This window comes from Tachyglossus aculeatus, chromosome 4, assembly GCF_015852505.1.
Source record: "Tachyglossus aculeatus isolate mTacAcu1 chromosome 4, mTacAcu1.pri, whole genome shotgun sequence".
NCBI classification, from domain to species: domain Eukaryota; kingdom Metazoa; phylum Chordata; class Mammalia; order Monotremata; family Tachyglossidae; genus Tachyglossus; species Tachyglossus aculeatus.
In genome coordinates, this window is record NC_052069.1 from 79771799 (window position 1) to 79792636 (window position 20838).

Consider the following 20838-nt stretch of genomic DNA (forward strand, 5'->3'; position numbering starts at 1 on the left):
TTCACCCATTTTACAGATGAGTGAACTGAGGCATGGAGAAGTTAAGTGAATTGCCCAAGCTCACACACAAGTGGAGGAGTCAGAATTAGATTCCAGGTCCGCTGTCTCCCAGATTCCTGCCATTTCCATTAGGCCACACCACTTCTCTGAAGTGGTGAAAGTTGTGATCATGAGATAATGTGAAATGGGAAATACCTCATTTATTCAGTTTATGATGTGAACCAATGGAAGGTTTCTATAATTCAATACCCCTCCAAAACAAAAATCTAAAGGTAATTTAAATACATGAAATAACTATGAAGAAGTTGTATACATACTCTGGCATATGAACAACAATAAACTCAGTTCATTTAGAAAAGCAAGATCTTGATAATGACTGAAATTTTTTGTTTTCTTTTTTTCAGAAATAAAAGAGAAAGGAACTATCCCTCTTTCGCTCGATATACCCTAGAGGAACAGGGACCATGTTAAATTCTACCTATGTATTCTCTCCCAATACATAATAGTACTCCCAGAGATCAGTATATGCTTAATAAATACTATTACTACCTACAGTGCATTGCTCAAAGTGCTAAAATTACTTATGACTAATGTTAATAATGGTGGAAGTTATAATAATTGGAAAGAGTCATAACTATTTAATTTATGAGGTGGACTAATGGGAAGGTTTCCATAATTTAATCCCCCCACCCAAAACATCCAAAAGCTTAAAAGTAATTTAAATGTAAGAAAGAAACTAACAATAAGTGGCATTGCAACTGAAACTCTAGATGCACTCTCCTAAGCACTTAGCATAATGCTCTCCACACAGCACTCAATAAATACCACTGATTGACCGACTGCACAAGGCAAGTTTATCATTTCCTTAGCCACATTAGGAGAGAGATAGTTGGGAGAAATGGTTAGATCCTAGCTGTCTTGTCACCATCTTTGAATCATAAATCACTGTATTTCCAACTATGCAATTTAACTGTACAGAGTTGTAGAATTAAATTTAACCAGAGATCTAGTAATAAGTTCAATATTTACATATATTTTACATGAACTGGAAATCCTAGATTCTGTTCCCTCCTTCCTGATTCTAACACCCTCCCACTTCACACCCAGGAGACGATTTCCTCTCCCCATCTTCAATGCCATACTAAAATCAAATCAATGATATTTATTGAGCACCTGTATGCACAGCATTGTACTAAGTACTTTGGAAAGTGCAATGACGTGTTGGTAGATATGATCCCTGCCCACAAGGACTTCCTATTCCTAATCCATTTTAATGTCGGTCTCCCCCTGTAGACTGTATGTAACTTGAGGACACACTGCATCTACCAACTCTATGGTATCGCCCTATCCCAAGCACTTAGTAAAGTGCTTTGCCCACAGTAAGTGTTCAATAAATACTACTGACTAAAGGACCTTAGATTATAAGAATATTTAAATAAGTACTGTGAAGCTGTTATGAGTATCCTAGTGCTTAAGGGATGCACAGCTAAGTCCATAGTCAATGCGGTGGGGAGGGCTAATATGGGAAATAAAGGGGTTAGTCTGGTAAAGCTTCTTTGAGGAGATGTGATTTTAATAAGACTTCGAAGGTGGGGAGAATGGTGAACTTTTAGCTAAGTGGGAAGGAGATCAGGTCTGAAGGAGGATGTGGTCCAGGGCTTGGTGGAGGGAGAAATGGAATCAAGGTAAAGAGAGGAATTTGGTGATAGAAGAGCAAAGTTGTAGTAGGAGAGGAGCAAGGTTAATTAGGGGAAATATTCCTGATTGAATGTTTTAACACCAATGGTAAGAAGTTTGTGTTTAATGCAGAGATGGCTGGGCAACCACTGGAGGTTTTTGAGGAATGGGGAGATATGGACTAAGCTTTTTTTAGAAAAATGATTTGGGCAGAAATACGGGCTGGAGAAGAAAAAGAAAGGATGCAGAGAGATTGTTGAGGAGGCTGACGCAGTAGTCGAGGTGGGAAATGATGAGTGCTTATGTTCGGCCTGGTAGCAGTTTGGAGGAAATGGTAGAGGGGAAGCATCTAGAGATTTTGTGAAGATAGAACCAACAGGATTTCATGACAGAGTGAAAGTGTGGGTAAAATGAGAGAGATGAGTTGAGGATAACACCAAGTTTATGGGTTTGTGAAACCTGGAGGATGGTGGTGCTGTCTACAGAGATGGGAAAGTCAAGGGGAAGATAAGGATTGGGTGGGAAGATGGGGAGCTCTATTTTGGACATGTTAAGTTTGAAGTGTCACTGGGACATCCAAGTAGACATCTTAAAGGGAAGAGGAAATGAAAGTCTGCATGGTAAAGAGTTCAGAGCTTGAGGGCAAGTGTAGATAACTCACTAAAGGAGTTATGAAAGAAATGGTAATAGGGAAATAAGATAATAACTGGAGGGTGGGGTGTTGGAAAAGGGGAGATAGATGGGCAAGTTTGAAAAGCAGTCAGGAAGGAGCCATGGAAAGAAAGCAGTTGAAGATGGAGGTCAGGGAGGGGAGGAGTGGGGCAATTGCTTTGATAAGGTGAGAAGCATTGGGATCAGAAGCACAGTTGGAGGGGATAGCATTTGAGAGAATGAGAAAGACCTCCTCGAGATATTGCTGGGAAAGATGGGAGAGTTAGAGGGGGCTGGAAAAGGAAGGGACTGAGAGAAACTGTGGAGATTTTTAGGGAGACCATGCTTTACTACTTTCTCATCATCCCATCTATATTACCTGTGTATTTGAGTCCTTGTGCCCTCAACAATTAGGCACTAATCTTAGCTCCTCTACTCACAGATCTCCCCATAGCCCATCTTGTCTAAATATACACATTTTTAGACTCCAGCTTCTCTATCTGTAAGTTATTTTAGTGTCTTTCACCTCAGATTGTAAGCAAGGATCTGGTCTAAAAACTCTATTTGAACGCTGTCAAGCATTTAGTACAGTGCTCAGCAGAGTTGAGTACTCAATGAATACTGCTGATTTTATATGCCAGTGACATTCATTCAATCATATTTGAGTGCTTAAGAATACAATATAATATACATTCTCTGCCTACAAAAAGCTCACAGTTTAGAAGGGGAGACATATATTAATATACATAAATAATTAAATTACAGCTGTAAACAGATAAATACATGTGTGCTGTGGGGATGGGAGGGAGGCTGAATGAAAGGAGCAAGTCAGGGCGACACAGAAGGGAATGAGAGAAGTGGAGGGGAGGGCTTAATCAGGGAAGGCTTCTTGGAGCAGATGTGCTTTCAATAAGGCTTTGAAGTGGGGGGAGAGCAATTATCTGTCTGATATGAGAAGGGAGGGCATTTCAGGCCACAGGTAGGATGTGGACAAGAAGTCGGCAGCGAGATCGAGGTACAGTGAGAAGGTTAGCATTAGAGAAACGAAGTGTGTGGGCTGGGCTATAGTAGAAGAGTAGTGCGGTGAGGTAGAAGGGGGCAAGGTGATTAAGTGCTTTAAAGCCAATGATGAGGAGTTTTGTGCGATGTGGTGGTGAATGGGCAACCACTGGAATTTCTTGAGGAGTGGGGATACACTGATTGAACATTTTTGAAGGAAAATGATCTGGGCAACAGACTGGAGTATGGATTGGAGTGGGGAGAGACTGGAGGCAGGGAGGTCAGCAAGGAGGTTGATCTACTAATCAAAGTGGGTAGGATAAGTGCTTGTATTAATGTGGTAGCAGTTTGGATGGAGAAGAAGGGGTGATTTTGGTGACGTGAAGGTAGAACTGACAGGATACAGTGATGGCTTGAATATGTGGGTTGAAGAAGAGAGAGGAGTCAAGGATAATGCCAAGGTTAAGGGCTTGTGAGGCAGGAAGGCTGGTGGTGCCATCAACAGTGATGGGAAAGTGAGCAGAAGCACAGGGTTTGGGTGGGAAGATAAGAAGTTCAGTTTTAGCCATATTCAATTTGAGATGACGGGAGGACATCCAAGTAGAGATGTCTTGAAGGCAGGAGAAAATGTGAGACTTTAGAGAGGAAGAGAGATCAGGGGTGGAAATGTAGATTTGGGTGTCATCAGCATAGAGGTGATAGTTGAAGACGTATGAGTGAATGAGTTTTCCAAGGGAGTGGATATAGATGGAGAAAAGAAGGGGACCCAGAACTGAACCTTGAGGGACCCCCCCCCCGAGTTAGGGGATGGGAGGCAAGGATGAGCCTGTGAGAGAGGCTGAGAATGAGCAGCCAGAGAGATAGGAGAGGACAGCGTCAGTGAAGTTGAGGTTGGATAATGTTTCCAGAAGGGAGTGGTCGACAATGGCAGCTGAGATATCTAGGAGGAATAGAATGGAGTAGAGGATATTGGATTTGGCAAGAAGGAGATCATTGGGGACCCCTGAGAGAGTGGTTTCTGTGAAGTGAAGGGGACAGTAGCCAGATTGGAGGGGGTCAAGAACAAAATCGGAGGAGAGGAAGTTGAGGCAGCGGGCACAGACAGCTTGCTCAAAGACTCTGGAGAGGAACAGTAGGAGGGAGATGGGTCGATAACTGGACGGAGCCTTGGGGTTAAGGGAGAGTTTTTTTAGGATAAGGCAGATATGGACATGTTTAAAATCAGTGGAGAAGAAGCCATTGGAGTGAGAACAGTGGAATATGGCAGTTAGGGAGAGAAGAAGGGAGGAGGCAAGTGTTTTAATGGGACAAAGGAATAGCACCTATCTCTTACTCAGAAAGCACATCAGATCTTTTATTGATTTGTTTAAAGTCATCTGTGAGCCATGTCCAACATCACTTGGCAAGACAAAGCCACAAACGATGAGATCCTAAGGCATAGTAAAGTCATCAGTACTGAGACAGTGAGGTGCCCTTATCAAATACAGATTCATTAGGTGGAGGCATGTGAAGAGAATACAGCAGGATATCCAAGGAGCTGCAACTGAAATGAAGCATCTAAAGGCAGGGAAACAGAACAAACTTTACAAGAAGAGGGAAATACAGTCTCTAGAAATGCAGATGAATAGCAGCATGAATGGGAGACAGTAGCAATAGAAAGGCCAACCTGGTCTGAGTTAATCAAGGGTGGGGTTGCTTTGCAGGAGCAATGGCTAGGGGAACATCAAGATCAACAGACAAATTTAGAAACTGTGAGAGGCACTGTAAATAATAATAATGACGGCATTTGTTAAGTGCTTACTATGTGTGAAGAACTGTTCTAAGCGCTGGGGGAATACAAGGTGATCAGGTTGTCCCACGTGGGGCTCACAGTCTTAATCCCTATTTTACAGATGAGGTAACTGAGGCTCAGAGGACATAAGTGACTTGCCCAAAGTCACATAGCTGACAAGTGGTGGAGCTGGGATTAGAACCCATGACTTCTGACTCCCAAGCCCGTGCTCTTTCCACTGAGCCATGCTGCTTCTCTGCATGCCAATGCAGTAGTGCAGGAAAGGCAATAAAGTGTACTAATTAATTCTATTAGTTAATCAAATTAATACGATGTGCAGTCAGTTATGGATGTATCTTTAATGCCATACCCAGGAACACCACTTTCAAAGACAAAGGACAGTGAGAGGCTTTATAAATGACAATGCAATAGTGCAGGAAAGGGCAGTTTTTAAGTAAACCTACTGTAGAATATGTAATCAGTTGTGTTTTTTTTTAATGCCATACTCAGAAACACTACTTTCAAAGAAAAAGGACAGCCTTACAATCAATGCTAGAAAATACCTTATGATTAAAACAATCAATATTTGTATTAATAAATGAAGCACAAACCTTCTTCACCCTTTCCTTCTCCATAAAAAAAAAGACACAAGTCCTTGACTGCCTTCAATGTATTTGAGCTGGAACCCCATGGGAGATTGGTCTGAAGTGAGAGGATGGCTATTCAGACTGTTCTATATTTCAGAATAAATTAATTCATTTTGCTAGTTAAGTTGGAAAGGCTATTCCAGCATTACTTAGAGCCTGGCTGTACATCTCCCTGGTGGATAGTTCAAATTTGTGGTTCTTGCATGACTCAGAGCAAAGGGTTTAGTGTTAAATAGAATCTTGTACATTGACTACCAAGGAAATGTACTGAAAACACAAAGAAGGAGAGAGCACCACCACAAGGAAATATTGAGACTCAAATGGTTGTCAATCTCAACAATATAGAGCTAAAACTTATCTGAGGAAATCAGCTTTAAAAACCCTTGTATTTATAAAGGATTTTTCCCAGAGGAGTCCATTTATTTTTTCATTATTACCTAATCTTCACTTCAAAATGTATGGAGCGTGGAGATCTGCTATCAAAATCCTTACTTTCGATGCAATCCCCTAAGGAGGAATCAGGTGAAGGGGTGGCACCAATGCCACTTTCAGGACAGGGGGTCATGGGAGCAATGACCTTGGCCTAGTAGAAAGAGCACAGGCAGGGAAGTTAGAGAACCTGTGTTCTAACCCAAGCTCTACCATGTGCGTGCTGGGTGTTCTTGGGCAAGTCAGAACCCGGGCTTGGGAGTTAAGAGGACGTAGGTTCTAATCCTGGCTATGCCACTTATCAGGTGTGTAATTTTGGGCAAATCACTTCACTTTTCTGGGCCTTAGTTACCTCATCTGTAAAACGGGGATTAAGACTGTAAGCCCTATATGGGAAAACCTGATTACCTCGTATCTATCTGAGTGCTCAGACCAAGGCTTGACATATAGTCAGTGTTTAACAAATACTATTACTATTATTACTATTATTAATAATTCCTCTTTGCCTCAGTTACACATCTATAAAATGGGAATTCAATATCTGTTCTCCTTCCCACTTAGATGCTGAGCCCTGTGTGGGAAAGTGACTGTGTCTGACCTGATTACTTTGTATCTTCCCCAGAGCTTAGAACAGTGCTTGACACATAGTAAGTGCTTATCAAGTACCACAGTCATTGTAATTATCATGAATGGGCAGTGAAAGGGTGGTAGTACTAAAAAGGCTTGTTCTGCAGCTGGGATTCTCCCACACACTGCAGCACTAACTGGGGAGATAAGTGGAAAAAAACAGGAGGTCCTACATTTCACTATTACTGTAATAAGAGTAGCAGTAGCAACATCCAGCCGTCTCAGACTTCTCACTCTCTGGACTATAACCTTGTGAGCAGAGAATTTGTCTATTATATTGTTGTGTTGTATTTTCCCAAGATTTTAGGATAATATTCTGCACATAGTAAACACTCAATAAATACGACTGACTGATTCCCTTAATTCCCAGTCCCATGACTGGGCCTACTGGTTCAATATTTGAGGAGGGAAGGAAGGTGACGAAAGGGACAGATGAGAGGACAGTAGGGGGTGGGACTCTATGGGTTTGGAGGGGCAATTCAGTAATTTAACTGGAATTTTAAAAAATGAATTTGGGAGGAGATTGGACAAGGTGGGTAAAACCTGGAAAATCCACACTCCAGATCACGCTCTCGTGTCATGCAACCTTCACCACTGCCTAGGGTAATGAAGAAAATTGATAAACTGTCAATGTCTAGAGAATAATGAAGCAGTTACCTCTGCTTAGTTAAACTTCTTATAGGTTGGTATGGCACCTACTTCTATTGACAAAAATACCATTAGGCAAATGTTCATGCTGTCATGCTAAGATGACCACAACATACACAGTCAATTCTCAATGCAGATAAAGCAGCATGTCACTTTTTTGGAGAAAAAAAAAAGAAAAATTCACCGAGCTGCCTCACTGTTTTCCATGACAGTTAACCTTAGAGTATGCTTACATGGTAACTCCCTCAAATGCAGCAAGTTAGCTCACATTTTAGTCTCATGAAAATAATCATGATAGAACCATATTAAATTTCTAACACGCTTCCATTTAAAAAGGGATATAGCTTTGTTGATAACGATCCTTTTTTGTTGTTTTCCTAAAATAACATTTCAATTGGGTGTTCCTTCAGGAAGACAGGAGACAGGGAAATATGCACTTAGGGTGGGAGAAATATTCATTTGGGTGGGAAAATAAGGTGAAATAGAAATTAAGGATTAATTTTTTCACAGAAATAACACTTCCCTGAATTTATTTCTGAGAATGGGATTATTGTGCCCCATTTACCTCTCTCTGTCAGGTGAGTAATGATCATCCAAGACATGATGCCTGTCCATTCGGCTGATCGTATTATAATGCCCTGGAGTGGACCGAGTCCCTCGCAGTCCCTGTTCGGCATTCCTAGCAGACAAACAACACCCCATATCTTAGCCATTAGTCAACAGAGTTTATTGAACTCCCACCATTTTCTGAACCCATTATTAAGCAGCTCAGAGAGTACCATAGAGGTAACTGACAAAGTATCTGTCCTCAAGGAGCTTACAGTCTATCATTGGCATGCTGATGAATGTTAGCCTCTCCAAGATAATTCTAGCATTTCATAAACATCAACAATTAAAGAAATCAGCCTCAGCAAACAATTATTTAATTACTGACAACACTGGGAGCTGTACTACAGATCAAGGTAGGGTTTATGCTTGGCGTCATTAGAGAGTGTTATTTTTCAAGAGATTTTAAATTTTCCTGCAATGAATCCCCTACTGCACAGCATGTCACTATCCGGAAGAGTGTAGCATTGCTTGTAAACTTGGAAATTTCACAGCTCTGAAAACGCTAAAGAAAACCAAACCAAATACCAATTCCTGGGAATTACAGTTCCGCATCCACACAAAAAATTGTTTCTTTTTGCTTGCTATTTTTTAAAAATCCACTGCAAAACATTTTTTCCCATCTTGTGATTAGCCACTTTTTTTGTTTGTTTTTGTTTTTTTTTTTTTAAAGTCTATGGGTGGGACCTTGTTAAAGACATTTTGAAAAATCAAAATATATTGAACCTGATGGTTCTGACCAATATGCTTACTGGCTCCAACTGGTATGGCATAGTAGAAAGAGCACAGGCCTGGGAGTCGGAGGACATGGGTTCTAATCCCAGCTCCACCACTTGTCTGCTGTGTTACCTGGGGCAAGCCACTTAACTTCTCTGTGCATCAGTTACCTCATCTGTAAAATGGGGATTAAGACTGTGAAACCCATGTGGGACAACCTGATTACCTTGTATCTACCCCAGTGCTTAGAACAGTGCTTGGCACATTGTACATACTTAACAAATACCATAATTATTATCATAATTATTATTATTTCTTACAGAAATGGTTTCACCTTTCCATCAAATTGTGTTTGTTACAGATAAATATGATAATAAACTTTATTAAAAAGTCTACTCATTTCCCAAGAATAGATGTGAAACTCATAGGTCTTTAATTTTCAAAGCACTTTCACACAACAGTTATGCTATCTTCATCTTATCCTTATGAGGTAGGTATTATTAGTTCCATTTTAGAATTGAGGAAATCGAAGAACAGAGAGGTTAAATGACTTTTCTGAAGTCACACAGCAAGACAGTGGCAGAGCTAAGAATAGAACCCAGGTCTATTGACTTCCAGTCCTGAGCTCTTTCCACCAGATCTCAGTTCTTCCACTGTCACCAGCTGATCTTTAAAACTCATAATCCTGGATGAAAAATCAGGAAATAAAATTATTCAGAGAAGTATTTCATGATTTTACTATGTGCCAAAGTGTATTAAGCGCTGGCATAAATACAACATAATCATGTTGGAAACAGTCCCTGTCCTATGTGGGGCTCAAAGTCTAAGTCAGAGGGAGAAGAGGTATTTAATCCCACTTTACAGATGAGGAAATTGAGGCACAGAGAAATTGGGTAACGACCAAAGTCACATAAGAGTCAAGTGGCAGAGCCAGGACTGGAACCCAACTCCTCTGAATCCTAGGGCCTCTTTCCACTAGGGCATGATGTTTCCCATGGCTAGCAGGATCAAAAACTTCCTCATACAATAGTTTTGGTCACAAAAGGCTGTGGAAATTCCTAAGTATACAGTGTCACCAATCCAATATCTGTGAAAAGGGGAATCCTTGACTGTCAAAAATCAGTTTTGACATCAGTTATGCGGGAAATTCAAATTTGCTTCTGTAATCTGACCTCCAGATGATTTCTACAATACTGATTTTTGGCCAATGATAATGATAATAACTGTAGTATTTGTTAAACTCTTACTATGTGCCAGACACTGTACTAAGCTCTGAGGTAGATACAAGTTAATCAGGTTGGATGTAGTATCTGTCCCACATATGGCTCCCAGTTTTAATCCCCAATTTACAGATGAGGTAACTGAGGCAGAGAGAAGTAAAGTGACATCCCCAAGGTCACACAGCAGACAAGTGGTGGAGCTGGGATTAGAACATCATTGTCCTTAATTCATTCCAGATCCCTTCTGGGTGTCATATTTGATTCCATTTCCCTCAAGAGCCTCAGAGTTTTTAGGCTTTAGTATTTTCTTCAAGCTTCCAAAAAAATAATTGGCAGCAATTTAGACTTACCTCTTCCCTTCAGTTCATCTTTAGAAGCATCTTTTCCACTCAAGAAGTGTTATATAAAATACAAAAGAATCTCAAATACCAATTATCGTAATATAGTATTAATAATCATTAATAATACTATTAATAATAGTGGCATTTGTTAAATGCTGGGTATATACAATCAGATCAAAGTTCTTCTTTCTCTTGGGATTCACAGACTAAGGTATTCAGAGCCATAGTGGATTAAATCAATGGACAGCACTCATTTAAGGATATCACTTTCTAACACTTTTTATATATTTATCTGATTGCATTTTTTATGTATTATATGAAATGACAATAAAAACAAAAGCTCTTTAAAATCTGAAATACTTGGGAATGAACCTTTTTGGATAATCAATTTTGGAAGCAATTTAGAGATACGGATTATCTGGCTCACATTTGCAATACTGGGCTAATGTGGGAAGACTCAAGATTCCTGTCTCCCTTGAAGATGAACAAAAGCAGCAGACTTTACTTAGAGGCACGATTTCATGCCAGAAATCAGTCTCCCTTGAAGATGAACAAAAGCAGCAGACTTTACTTAGAGGCACGATTTCATGCCAGAAATCAGAGTGAAAGGGCAATGAGAAAATATCTTCATATATAAGTAAATGCAAGAATTTGTGAAATGATTCTGCATCCCTAAAAATTATATTTGATGTTTAGATTTGTGAAAATTTGTTGAGATTTGATTTCAGTTATGCATTACGTACCAACTGGAGAAGTATGCCTAATACTAATAGAATCTGTTTCGATGAGTAAGTGAAAAATTCAAGTTGCCAAATCAATTTTTATGGTTTCCAGCACTAATCATAAAATCCGTTTGTCAAAAAAACTAGGGTGAATAGCAAGCGCTGTGTGAATAGCTTGCTGGTAGCAAGCACTATCAACTACAGGAGAGAAAACCATTTTGATCTGAAAGAACTGTTTTATTTCACAAAGAAGCCCGTCTCTAGAATGCACATTCACTGTGGGCAGGGAACGTGTCTACCAACTCTGTCGTATGGAACTCTCCTAAGTGCTTAGAAATAAATTTGGTACTTCTTAAGTGCTTACTCTGTGCCAAGCACTGTTCTAAGTGCTGGTACAGTGTTCTGCACAGAGTAAGCAGTCAATAAATACCACTGATTGCTTGAGGGGTTCCTCTTCAGTATTTCAGTTACAAGTTTAACACAAAACTAGACCATCGTTTCATATGCCAGTGGTTATAAAAGCAAATGCTGCTTTACCTTTGAGGAGGAGGGACACTGGGTGACCACGATCTTGTCCTTCCTATGCTATCTACTCGATGAGGGGACCCTGTTCTTGTACAGTGGTTGGATGACATCACTTGTTCTGGCACTGACAATGTTGAGCTCTGGAGGTCTCTTCCATTATGCCGGTAATCTAAAAGAGAAAAAAAATAGGAATGAAATGATTTAGAGACTCTCTCAACTTCCAATTTCATTAAAAATAAAGCACGCAATTTCTAGCATGGGGAATAGAAAAGGCTCCTCCTTAAACCCTGTACATGAAATTTATTATCGACAAGTGTTTTTAATAATAATTTATTCTTTAAATGCAGTTTTGTTAGGGCATAGAAAGATAAAACCAATTAGTAGTCTTTATTGAGCACGTACTCTATGCACAGCCCTATATAAAGCAGCTGAAAGAATACAGTAGATTTAACAGGCATAGTTCCTGCCCTTAAGGAGCTTACATTACAGTGAGGAAAGAACACTGAAATAATTGAGAGATGGGAGGAAATGTACATGAGAGCACTACATCCACAAGACCTGCTATATAAGGGGAATTCATTCAGAGCAATCAATTTATTTGTACTATTTACTATATTGACAAACATATTTTAGAATGTGATTTGGGCAACCCATTAATCTTAAATAGCTCTGGGCAACAGAGCATCTTATTTTATTAACATTATTATAACATTATCTTGCTTTCGTTATAACATTTTATCACAGGCCATTCTAAAATGTGGTCCAGTTAATTGAAAATTCTGATTTTTAACTTTAAAATATACTGAGTCCAAGGCATAAGTATTATTCGATCTCATGTTAGGTGCTTAGTACAGTGCTCTGCACATAGTAAGCGCTCAATAAATACGACAATTGAGTGAATGTTATTGTTTTCAATTCACTACAATAGCAGCTACATTTTTTTTTCTGCACTTTGAATTGAAATGGTTTTAATTTTCAATGGTTCATAGATGATGATGATAATAATAATAATAATGATAGTATTTGTTAAGCACTAATTATGTGCCAAGCATTGTTCTAAACTCTAGGGGGGATACAAGGTAATCTTATATCAAACCCAGTGCTTAATACACTTAATCCCAACTCCGCCACATGTCTGCTGTGTGATCTTGGGCAAGTCACTTAACTTCTCTGGGCCTCAGTTACCTCATCTGTAAAATGGGGATTAAGACTGTGAGCCCCACGTGGGACAACCTGATCACCCTGTATCCTTCCCAGCGCTTAGAACAGTGCTTTGCACATAGTAAGCACTTAATAAATGCCTATTATTATTATTATTATTAATACAGTGCCAAGTACATTGTAATCACTTAAATACCATAAAAAATGGCCTACTTCCAGTGGCATATTAAAAATTTGTCATTCACCCATTCGCATGGCTTCAGTTACCACTTTCATTCATTCATTCATTCAATCGTATTTATTGAGTGCTTACTGTGTGCAGAGCACTGTACTAAGCGCTTGAGAAGTACTAGTCAGCAACAGATAGAGACGGTCCCTACCCAACAACGGGCTCACAGTCTAGAAAGGGGAGACAAACAACAAAACACATAGACAGGTGTCAAACTTGTCAGAACAAATAGAATTAAGGCTAAAGCACTTCTGGGTGGATAAAATCTACCGCTCTAGCCCTGACCTCTCTTCAACTATTCAATAGCACATTTTCCTCTTGCCTCCAGTATATCTCTGGTTGGATGTCCCATCAGCACCTCAAACTTCACATAATCAAACTGAACTTCTCCTCTCTTCTTTACCCTCCCTCCTCTGTCTCCCCTCATTATCATCTTCCCTGTCCTAGAAGCCTACACCATGGTTTCATTCTCAACTCATACCCATGACTGTCTTTTCAAACCTCACATTCACTCAGTGCTAAATCCTGCCAGTTTTTCTTTTTTTTTTCCTCTGGTATTTGTTGAGCATTTACTGTGTGCCAGAAAGCACTGGGGTAGATACAAGATATTTGGGTTGGACACAATCTCCTTCCCTCATAGGGCTCAAGCTCTCAATCTCTATTTTTCAGATGAGGTAAGTGAGGACCAGAGAAGCTAAGTGATTTGCCCAAGGTCACCCAGCAGACCAGTGGCAGAGCCAGGATTAGAACCCAGATCCTTCTGAGTCCCATGCCTGTGCTCTATCCACTAAGCCACACTGTTTCTCTTCCACATTTTTTTGTGGATCTGCTCCTTCCTCTCCAACCAGGCATTCTCTACCATGGTTCCAGCTTTCATCATATTAAGGTTAGATTACTATTATTAGCTTCCTCCCAGCCTCTGTCCCCTTCAGTCTACATACTCCATACTTCTGCCTGCATAATCTTCCTGAAATGTCAGTCAGCCCAATGGCTGAGGTTCTTGAGGAGTGGCAAGACATGTACTATCCATCTCCTGATGCATTTTAAAAAAATATATAATTGACTATAGAGCCGGGTAGCCTAGTGAAAAGAGTATAGGCCTGGGAGCCAAAGAACATGGGTTCTAATCCTGGCTCTGCCACTTGCCTGCTCTGTGACCTTGGTAAAATTACTTAACTTTTCTGTGCCTCCGTTACCTTGTTAACTGAGGACTAAATTTTTCTCCCTCCCGCTTAGATTGTGAGCATTATAAGGGGCAGGGACTGTGCCCAACCTGATTATCTTGTATCTACCCCAGCATTTAGTAGTATCTGGCACATAGTAAGCACTTTAACAAGTATCTTTAAAAAAACAAAAAATACAAAGCTGTCCACAGCTCTTGACTGCCCCACCTCTGAACCCTTCTTCATACTGTTCAGGTTATCTGGTATTCATTCACTCAATCATATTTACTGAGTGTTTACTGTGTGCAGAGCACTGGACTAAACACTTGGAAAGCAACAAAGAGAGACACTCCCTGCCCACAACGGGCTCACAGTCTAGAAGGCAAAGGAGGGGGGGGCGGGACACAAACATCAAAACAAGTAAAACAAGCATCAATAACATCAACAGAAGTAAATAGAATTAAAGATATACACAACAAAACAAGTAAAAAGGCACTAATGTAAATAGAATTACAGATATGTACTTTCCAAGTGCTCAGTTTAGTGCTCTGCACACAGTAAGCTTTCAATAAATACAACTGAATGAATGAATATATACACAAATGCTGTGGGGCAGGGAGGGCAGGTAGAGCAAAGTGAGAGAGTTGAGGCGATGGGGAGGGGAAGGGGAGTTGAGGGGGGAGCTATACTAAGAGCTGGGGTAGATACAAGATAATCAGATCCCACACGGGTTCCACAGCCTATGTAGGAGGGAGAAGAGGAATTGAATCCCCATTTTCCAGATGAAGGATCAGAGGCACAGAGAATTTAAGTGACTTTCACTAGTCACACAAGCTTGGACTAGAACCCAGCTCCCCTGATTCCCAGGCCCATGCTCTTTCCCCTAGGCCACACTGCTTCTCATTGGTATTTAACCCAATCCTGTTTCAAAGCAACAGCTTGAGCTAAGATCCAGTCCAAACCTGACTCACTGCCTCTTCATCCCATCTCCTTTTTCTCACTTAAGTAGTATTTATCGAGCACACACTGTGTGCAGAGCACTTTAAGTACTTGGGAGAGTACAGAATAACAGAGTTGGTAGGCACATTTCCTGCCCACAAAGAGCTACAGTTTCGAGGACCATTCTTACTGTCACTTCAGTCTGGGCCCAGGTACTTCTATCTGAAATCCAAAGCCTCTACTGGGCCCTAGGGAGGGAGTAATGATAAGAGGTGGAAATTTTCCATTTCCTAAACCTTCCCACTGTAAGCCTTCTACTTAATGGGCCTTTGTCCAGTGTTGAAAGTATTAAAAATATTCCCATTCTGAAAGCTGGACCAAGTTTGGGTCAGCGGGATTTTTTGGGGGTGTGGAGGAACATGGTGAAGGAAGGTGGTGCCAATGGCAAAGACTGGACTCTCAATCCCACAGGTTGACTTTCTCAGATAAAGAAAAATATATGAAAAATAAAGTTTCCTTTAGGATCAGGATGAAACTTAATGAAACTGGTTTAAGTGAATTGATTTTTAATGCTCTCAAAGTAAAAATGTCTCGGAAAATTGTTTTGACAAAAACTTGGCAGAAGCTAGCAACCCTATTTAAGATGATACAGTTTCTTTGACAGAAGAAAAAAGAACAAAGCAAAAACTGTCTTGTTATATAAAACCTGCTATGCTGAAAACTCACAATGAAAGGATTGGTTAAGGTAGCAATAATAAAGAGGCTGAAGAACATGAGGGATCACATTTGATATTTAGAACAAGACACTACTGGCAAAGACTGTAAATTCTTCCTTGAAATCTTAATTGAAATGGCTATTCAAACTGGCGATAAGGAAAATGGCAACACATAGGATGTAAAATAGCAGTGGTTCAGAGAAAGAGATTTTCTATAATCAACGTTTCAAACATATAAACACAATATTAAACATATTAACCATCACTTAGTTCCGGCCAGAATGCAGCAAAGCACTGCAGATCTCCAAAATAAAAATGGAAAAAACCTTACCAATCTGGCATTAATGTGATTTAATAGGTCCTCCATAATCGTACTATGAGAAAAGCTAGAATCCCTAGTTGCGTTTGTCTTTGTAATTTTGTAATACAGATTTGTAGTACAAATTTGAAGTACAAATAGTGTAATTTGTCTTTCAAAATTTAGAAAGATTAAGGTGAAAGAGTGAAACCACTATCAGAGTCCCCAGAGCTTCAGGGCAGGTTTTAGAGACAGAATGGGATTGGACATCATGCATTTTTGTCAACTTCACCTCTTGTCCCACTCAGGTATCCATGATTTTTCTTGCTCTCACTGTTCCAGAGGCTCTTCTTTGCTCTCAACTTCAGAAGACTGTTTATGACAAGCTACCTTCCTCTCTCACCCATACATTGGCCAGGTAGCCAGGGGCATCCTCTGAGAATGAGGTGGTGGTTGGCACTCTAGAGACATAAGCGCCAGTTTAAACTCTGTTGGGGCCATAGGCTCTGCACTGCTTCCTGTCCCAAAATGGAGTCGGTGTCATTGCTGCTTCCTTAGAGGCATCAGTCATTGGGTGCAGGACAGGAAGCAGTTGAGAGTTTGCATGGTAATGAGTGTGGAAATCGTTATCTTCCTATCTCTAACTTTCTTCTCCATTTCCTGTTCCTCTTCTCCTTACATTTGTTTGTTGGGTTTATCATATAATATGTTTCCATTTGAACTTTAGATAGCTTGGGAAAAGTTTATCCTGGCACTTTTTTAGACTAAGCTAGACTACAAACTTGTTGTGGGCAGGGAATGTGTCTGTTATATTATTGTGTTGTACTCTTCCAAGCACTTAGTACAGTGCTCCACACAAAGTATGTGCTCAGTGAACACAGTTGGTTTTTTCTCCTCTGTCTCCCCTTCTTTCTTTCCTTCCTATGTCCTGCTCTCCCTTTTCTCCTTTCCCTCCCCGACTTCATATGCTCCACTCTAAATTCATCCCTACACTAAAAAGAAAAATGTAGTTGCTCCAGCATTCATTTAATCAAAAATATTATTTCTGAGAATGAAAAAAAATTTAAGGAGAAATTCTTAAAACTCAACCATAGGAAACCAAATGCTCCAAATGGAATCACCCACAAATATGTCAAATGCAGTTCTATGACACTGGCTCAACCATAAAAACAAAAATTCTAATAAGGACTGAAAGAAACAAAATAAAAATAATTTGCAATCTCAATACTGTATTTGTAAACACTTACCTGATACCACACCAATTCCGTCATCACAGTCATAGTCAGAGACTTCACTATCACTGATTCGCTTGGACCCTGTGAAATAAGTTAACAAATCTATCACTCTTTGGACAAAAGTACACTTTTGCCATACTTCACAGACAAATGCAAAGTAGTTTCAATCAGATACTAAAAGATGAAAAACACACAAGGAAAATTACTATGAAATCACAGACTAAATTCCACACATTTGGGGGAAATAATACAAGTTATCCACTACTCTTATTCTAAATCTACAGTATTACATTTCTAATTTGTTTAAGGCAAGAGATGCTATTAAGCTCAATTATTTTACATTTTAAGACTTCATTGTGCCTTAGTCAAGGGAAACTCCAAATCACTGGGTTTACTGCATTTTCAAATGTTGTTTTTATTTACATATATATTGTGTATATATGTAAATAAAAACAACATTTTATTTACATATATACACAATATATATATGTAAATAAAAACAACATTTAAAAATATATATGTGTGTGTGTGTATGTGTGTAAAAACAGCATTTGGAAACACGTGTGTATAGCTATTGTCTATGATAAAATTGCTTAGTAAATTATGAATTGAATATATGCAAGTTTCTATTAACTGTGATGAAGAGGCATAGTCTAGACAAATAATTCAATTAAATCATTGAAATGTTATTTTAGTCATTGATTTTCAACTTCTCCAAGACTCAGTCCTGACAATACATATTAAAACTGTTAATCTGTTAAAGTGACTTTTGCTTTGAATTTCATTTCTTCTCCTTTTTACTTATACTGACCTAAGTGGTTCTAATGGAATTTTTAGAGGCCAAAAAAGTAGCAACAGGAAAGGAGAATAGAAACAGAAGACAAATAATTCATTTCTGCATTAATCAAGAGTTGACTAATTATATTACAAATATTGAATAATAATGATAAATACTGCCCGTTTTTCATGAAATTTTTCATTACAGCTCAGTAGCATCTATTGCATAGTGACTTTTTTAAGGCAAATATTACTATGGAAACAATTTTAAAAAACTAGCACTACTGAGCAAGCATAACACCTACTTAACTTAGCAAGAGTTTAAATGGCTAAAGCAGATTTTGGCCCCAAACTTGGTTCTAAAATAAAGGTCTGCTACAGCAAACAATATTTAAGGAAATATTTCACTTTATTTAAATTACCCCTTCATATGCATTTATTTCTAGGTTACGTGTAGAGAATGCACATAACCACATGTAGAGAATGGACATAATATTTAATAACTGTTTTCCCTTTATTATTCTAGTAGGCATTGTAATTTAAATTGCTACTTGATGTTCATTTATATAATTATATCATAATTATATATAAGTTTTATACTGTTTAGTCACCAGTATGCATTTCTAAATGCTTCCAATCCACAAATGGTAAACATAAAAGTTGCTGATCATCACTTAAGTATTAAAAAGCCTAAAACTACCACTGTTAATTTGCTACTTACTTTCCTGCCTCAAAGTGACTATGATTTTGTTCACAAGAAATCACCCTACTTCCGATTTCCAAATAGCAATCCCACCTACTATGATCAATTTCTTTTTCTTGACATGGATGTTGCTATTATAAATAACACATCAAATGTACCCTCTGAATATTTGGTTGTTTTTTTTTCCTCAATCTTGCTCTGAGTAGTTATTTACTCTTATTTTGGCAAAGGAGCAGAATGGACCAATTCAAATAAGAGTATGTTACCTTGCAGAGAGTTTAAGCAGTAATCGTACTGCCTAAAATGCAATACATATGGAATGCAGGACTAATAATAGTAATAATGGTATTTGTTAAGCGCTTACTATGTGCCAGGCACTGCAATAAGAGCTGGGGTGGATGCAAGCAATTCGGTTTGGACACAGTCTCTGTCCCTCGTGGGGCACACAGTCTCAATCCCCATTTTACAGATGAGGTAACTGAGGCCCAAAGAAATTATGTAATTTGCCCAAGGTCACACAGGAGACAAGTGGCGGAGCCGGTATTAGTACCTATAACCTTCTGACTTCCAGGCTTGTGTTTTATCCACTACACCAACTGGGTGAGTATGTGCAGCTGGATGGTGTAAAAAGTGGAGGATTGTCAAGTCATAAAGACATGCCTTTTAAGAATGTTAACACATGGTGGGGAGGGCAATAAATATCTGATGATCTGTAAAGAATTTAATATTTTGGGAGTGAGGGTAACTCACTGAGACAAAATCATTTTCCCAAGAGGACAATTATGTAAATGAAAAATATACCAGGGCTTATAAACTTTTTTCATTAGTAACAGAACACCATACTCATGGATGAATACTTTAAAAGTGATTCTAATTTGGAGCTACTTAATGACAAAAAATTACTTAGAAGCAATAATTACTGCCACTCAAGTCATTTGGCTGTGCAACAGATTACTATTTTGGGTGCTTTTTCTGGCATTGAGAGCAAACAGTTTTAAAGCCCATCACTGCTGTAAATATATATATATAAATATATATATATGTATATATATATACATATGTGTATATATATACATATATATATATACACATATATATGTGTACATATATATATGTAGCCAAAGACTTTTTGCCTCATCTCTAGAGAGCCAAGTGGGCTCTCTCCAGGGCCTTTTATTCCCTGCAACACCCCAAAAAATGTGTTAAGAAAAAAATTTAAAAAAATCCCCCTCAAAAAAAATTCTAATTTATCACTTTTATGGTGTGGGATTATTACTAAATAGATGCCACCAAGATGGGAGAATGGATTTTTTTTGGAGAACATGAAAGTCAGGAATTTCCAATCATTAGGTTATCACAGGTGATGAGAAATATGGGGCTGACTGGTGAATGAGGACATGGGCTGGAAACTCTCAAGTAGACCTAATTCTGATTCCCAGTTTCTGTTGACCTGTTACCCCAATTCTATGATTAGGAAGTTGATGCCAAATCCACATTAATGAGAGGAGAGAGTAAAGATTTGAGGTAGTTTCTACGGGTCATCAGTAGATGTGGGAGAAAGCTACTAGAGCAGCTGGGGACCTTTCGGGATTGGGCTGGAGAGGAAGTTGGTGGTAGGTGGATTGGGAATTTTGAATTCCTTTGCTTCCACCACCTTCCTACCTGACCTCAAGACAAGCCTCATCACACTAGCTGGGAAGGCCTTGGGTCACAGCTAGGTAAGGGTGTGACACAATGGAAGCGAAGGAAGGTCTAACGAGCCAACATAACCAAACACACACCAGTACATTGGAACAACTTCTCCCACAAGAGCTTCTGGAAATCTGGGGCTAAGAGATGGTTCTTCAGTGCATCAGTGTTACTCCAGCTGTGGCTTCTGTTATGCCCCTAAACCCTTCTCCAAAGAATTAGTCAATCAACAATAAAGATTTCCCGCTAGAAATGATTTTGCTAAGGAAAATTTATAATCCTAGATATAGATAAATTAGGAAGAATACTTCTAAAACACTAAATGTCACCTGGAAAGTTAGGGGACAA

At 39.1% G+C, this 20838-nt stretch overlaps 1 protein-coding gene across 45 annotated transcripts in view; it reads right to left on the reverse strand.

Annotated features, from left to right (window-relative positions):
- The window catches only part of RIMS2 (regulating synaptic membrane exocytosis 2), a 748658-nt gene that overhangs the window by 262587 nt on the left and 465233 nt on the right, over positions 1 to 20838 (reverse strand). For all 45 annotated transcript variants that reach the window (XM_038744900.1, XM_038744915.1, XM_038744888.1 and 42 more), the window contains 3 exons: positions 17334 to 17402; positions 11593 to 11749; positions 8015 to 8128 (listed from right to left, as the gene is read on the reverse strand). In XM_038744900.1, the coding sequence (XP_038600828.1) occupies positions 8015 to 8128; positions 11593 to 11749; positions 17334 to 17402 (340 nt within the window). The remainder of the gene's footprint in view (positions 1 to 8014; positions 8129 to 11592; positions 11750 to 17333; positions 17403 to 20838) is intronic.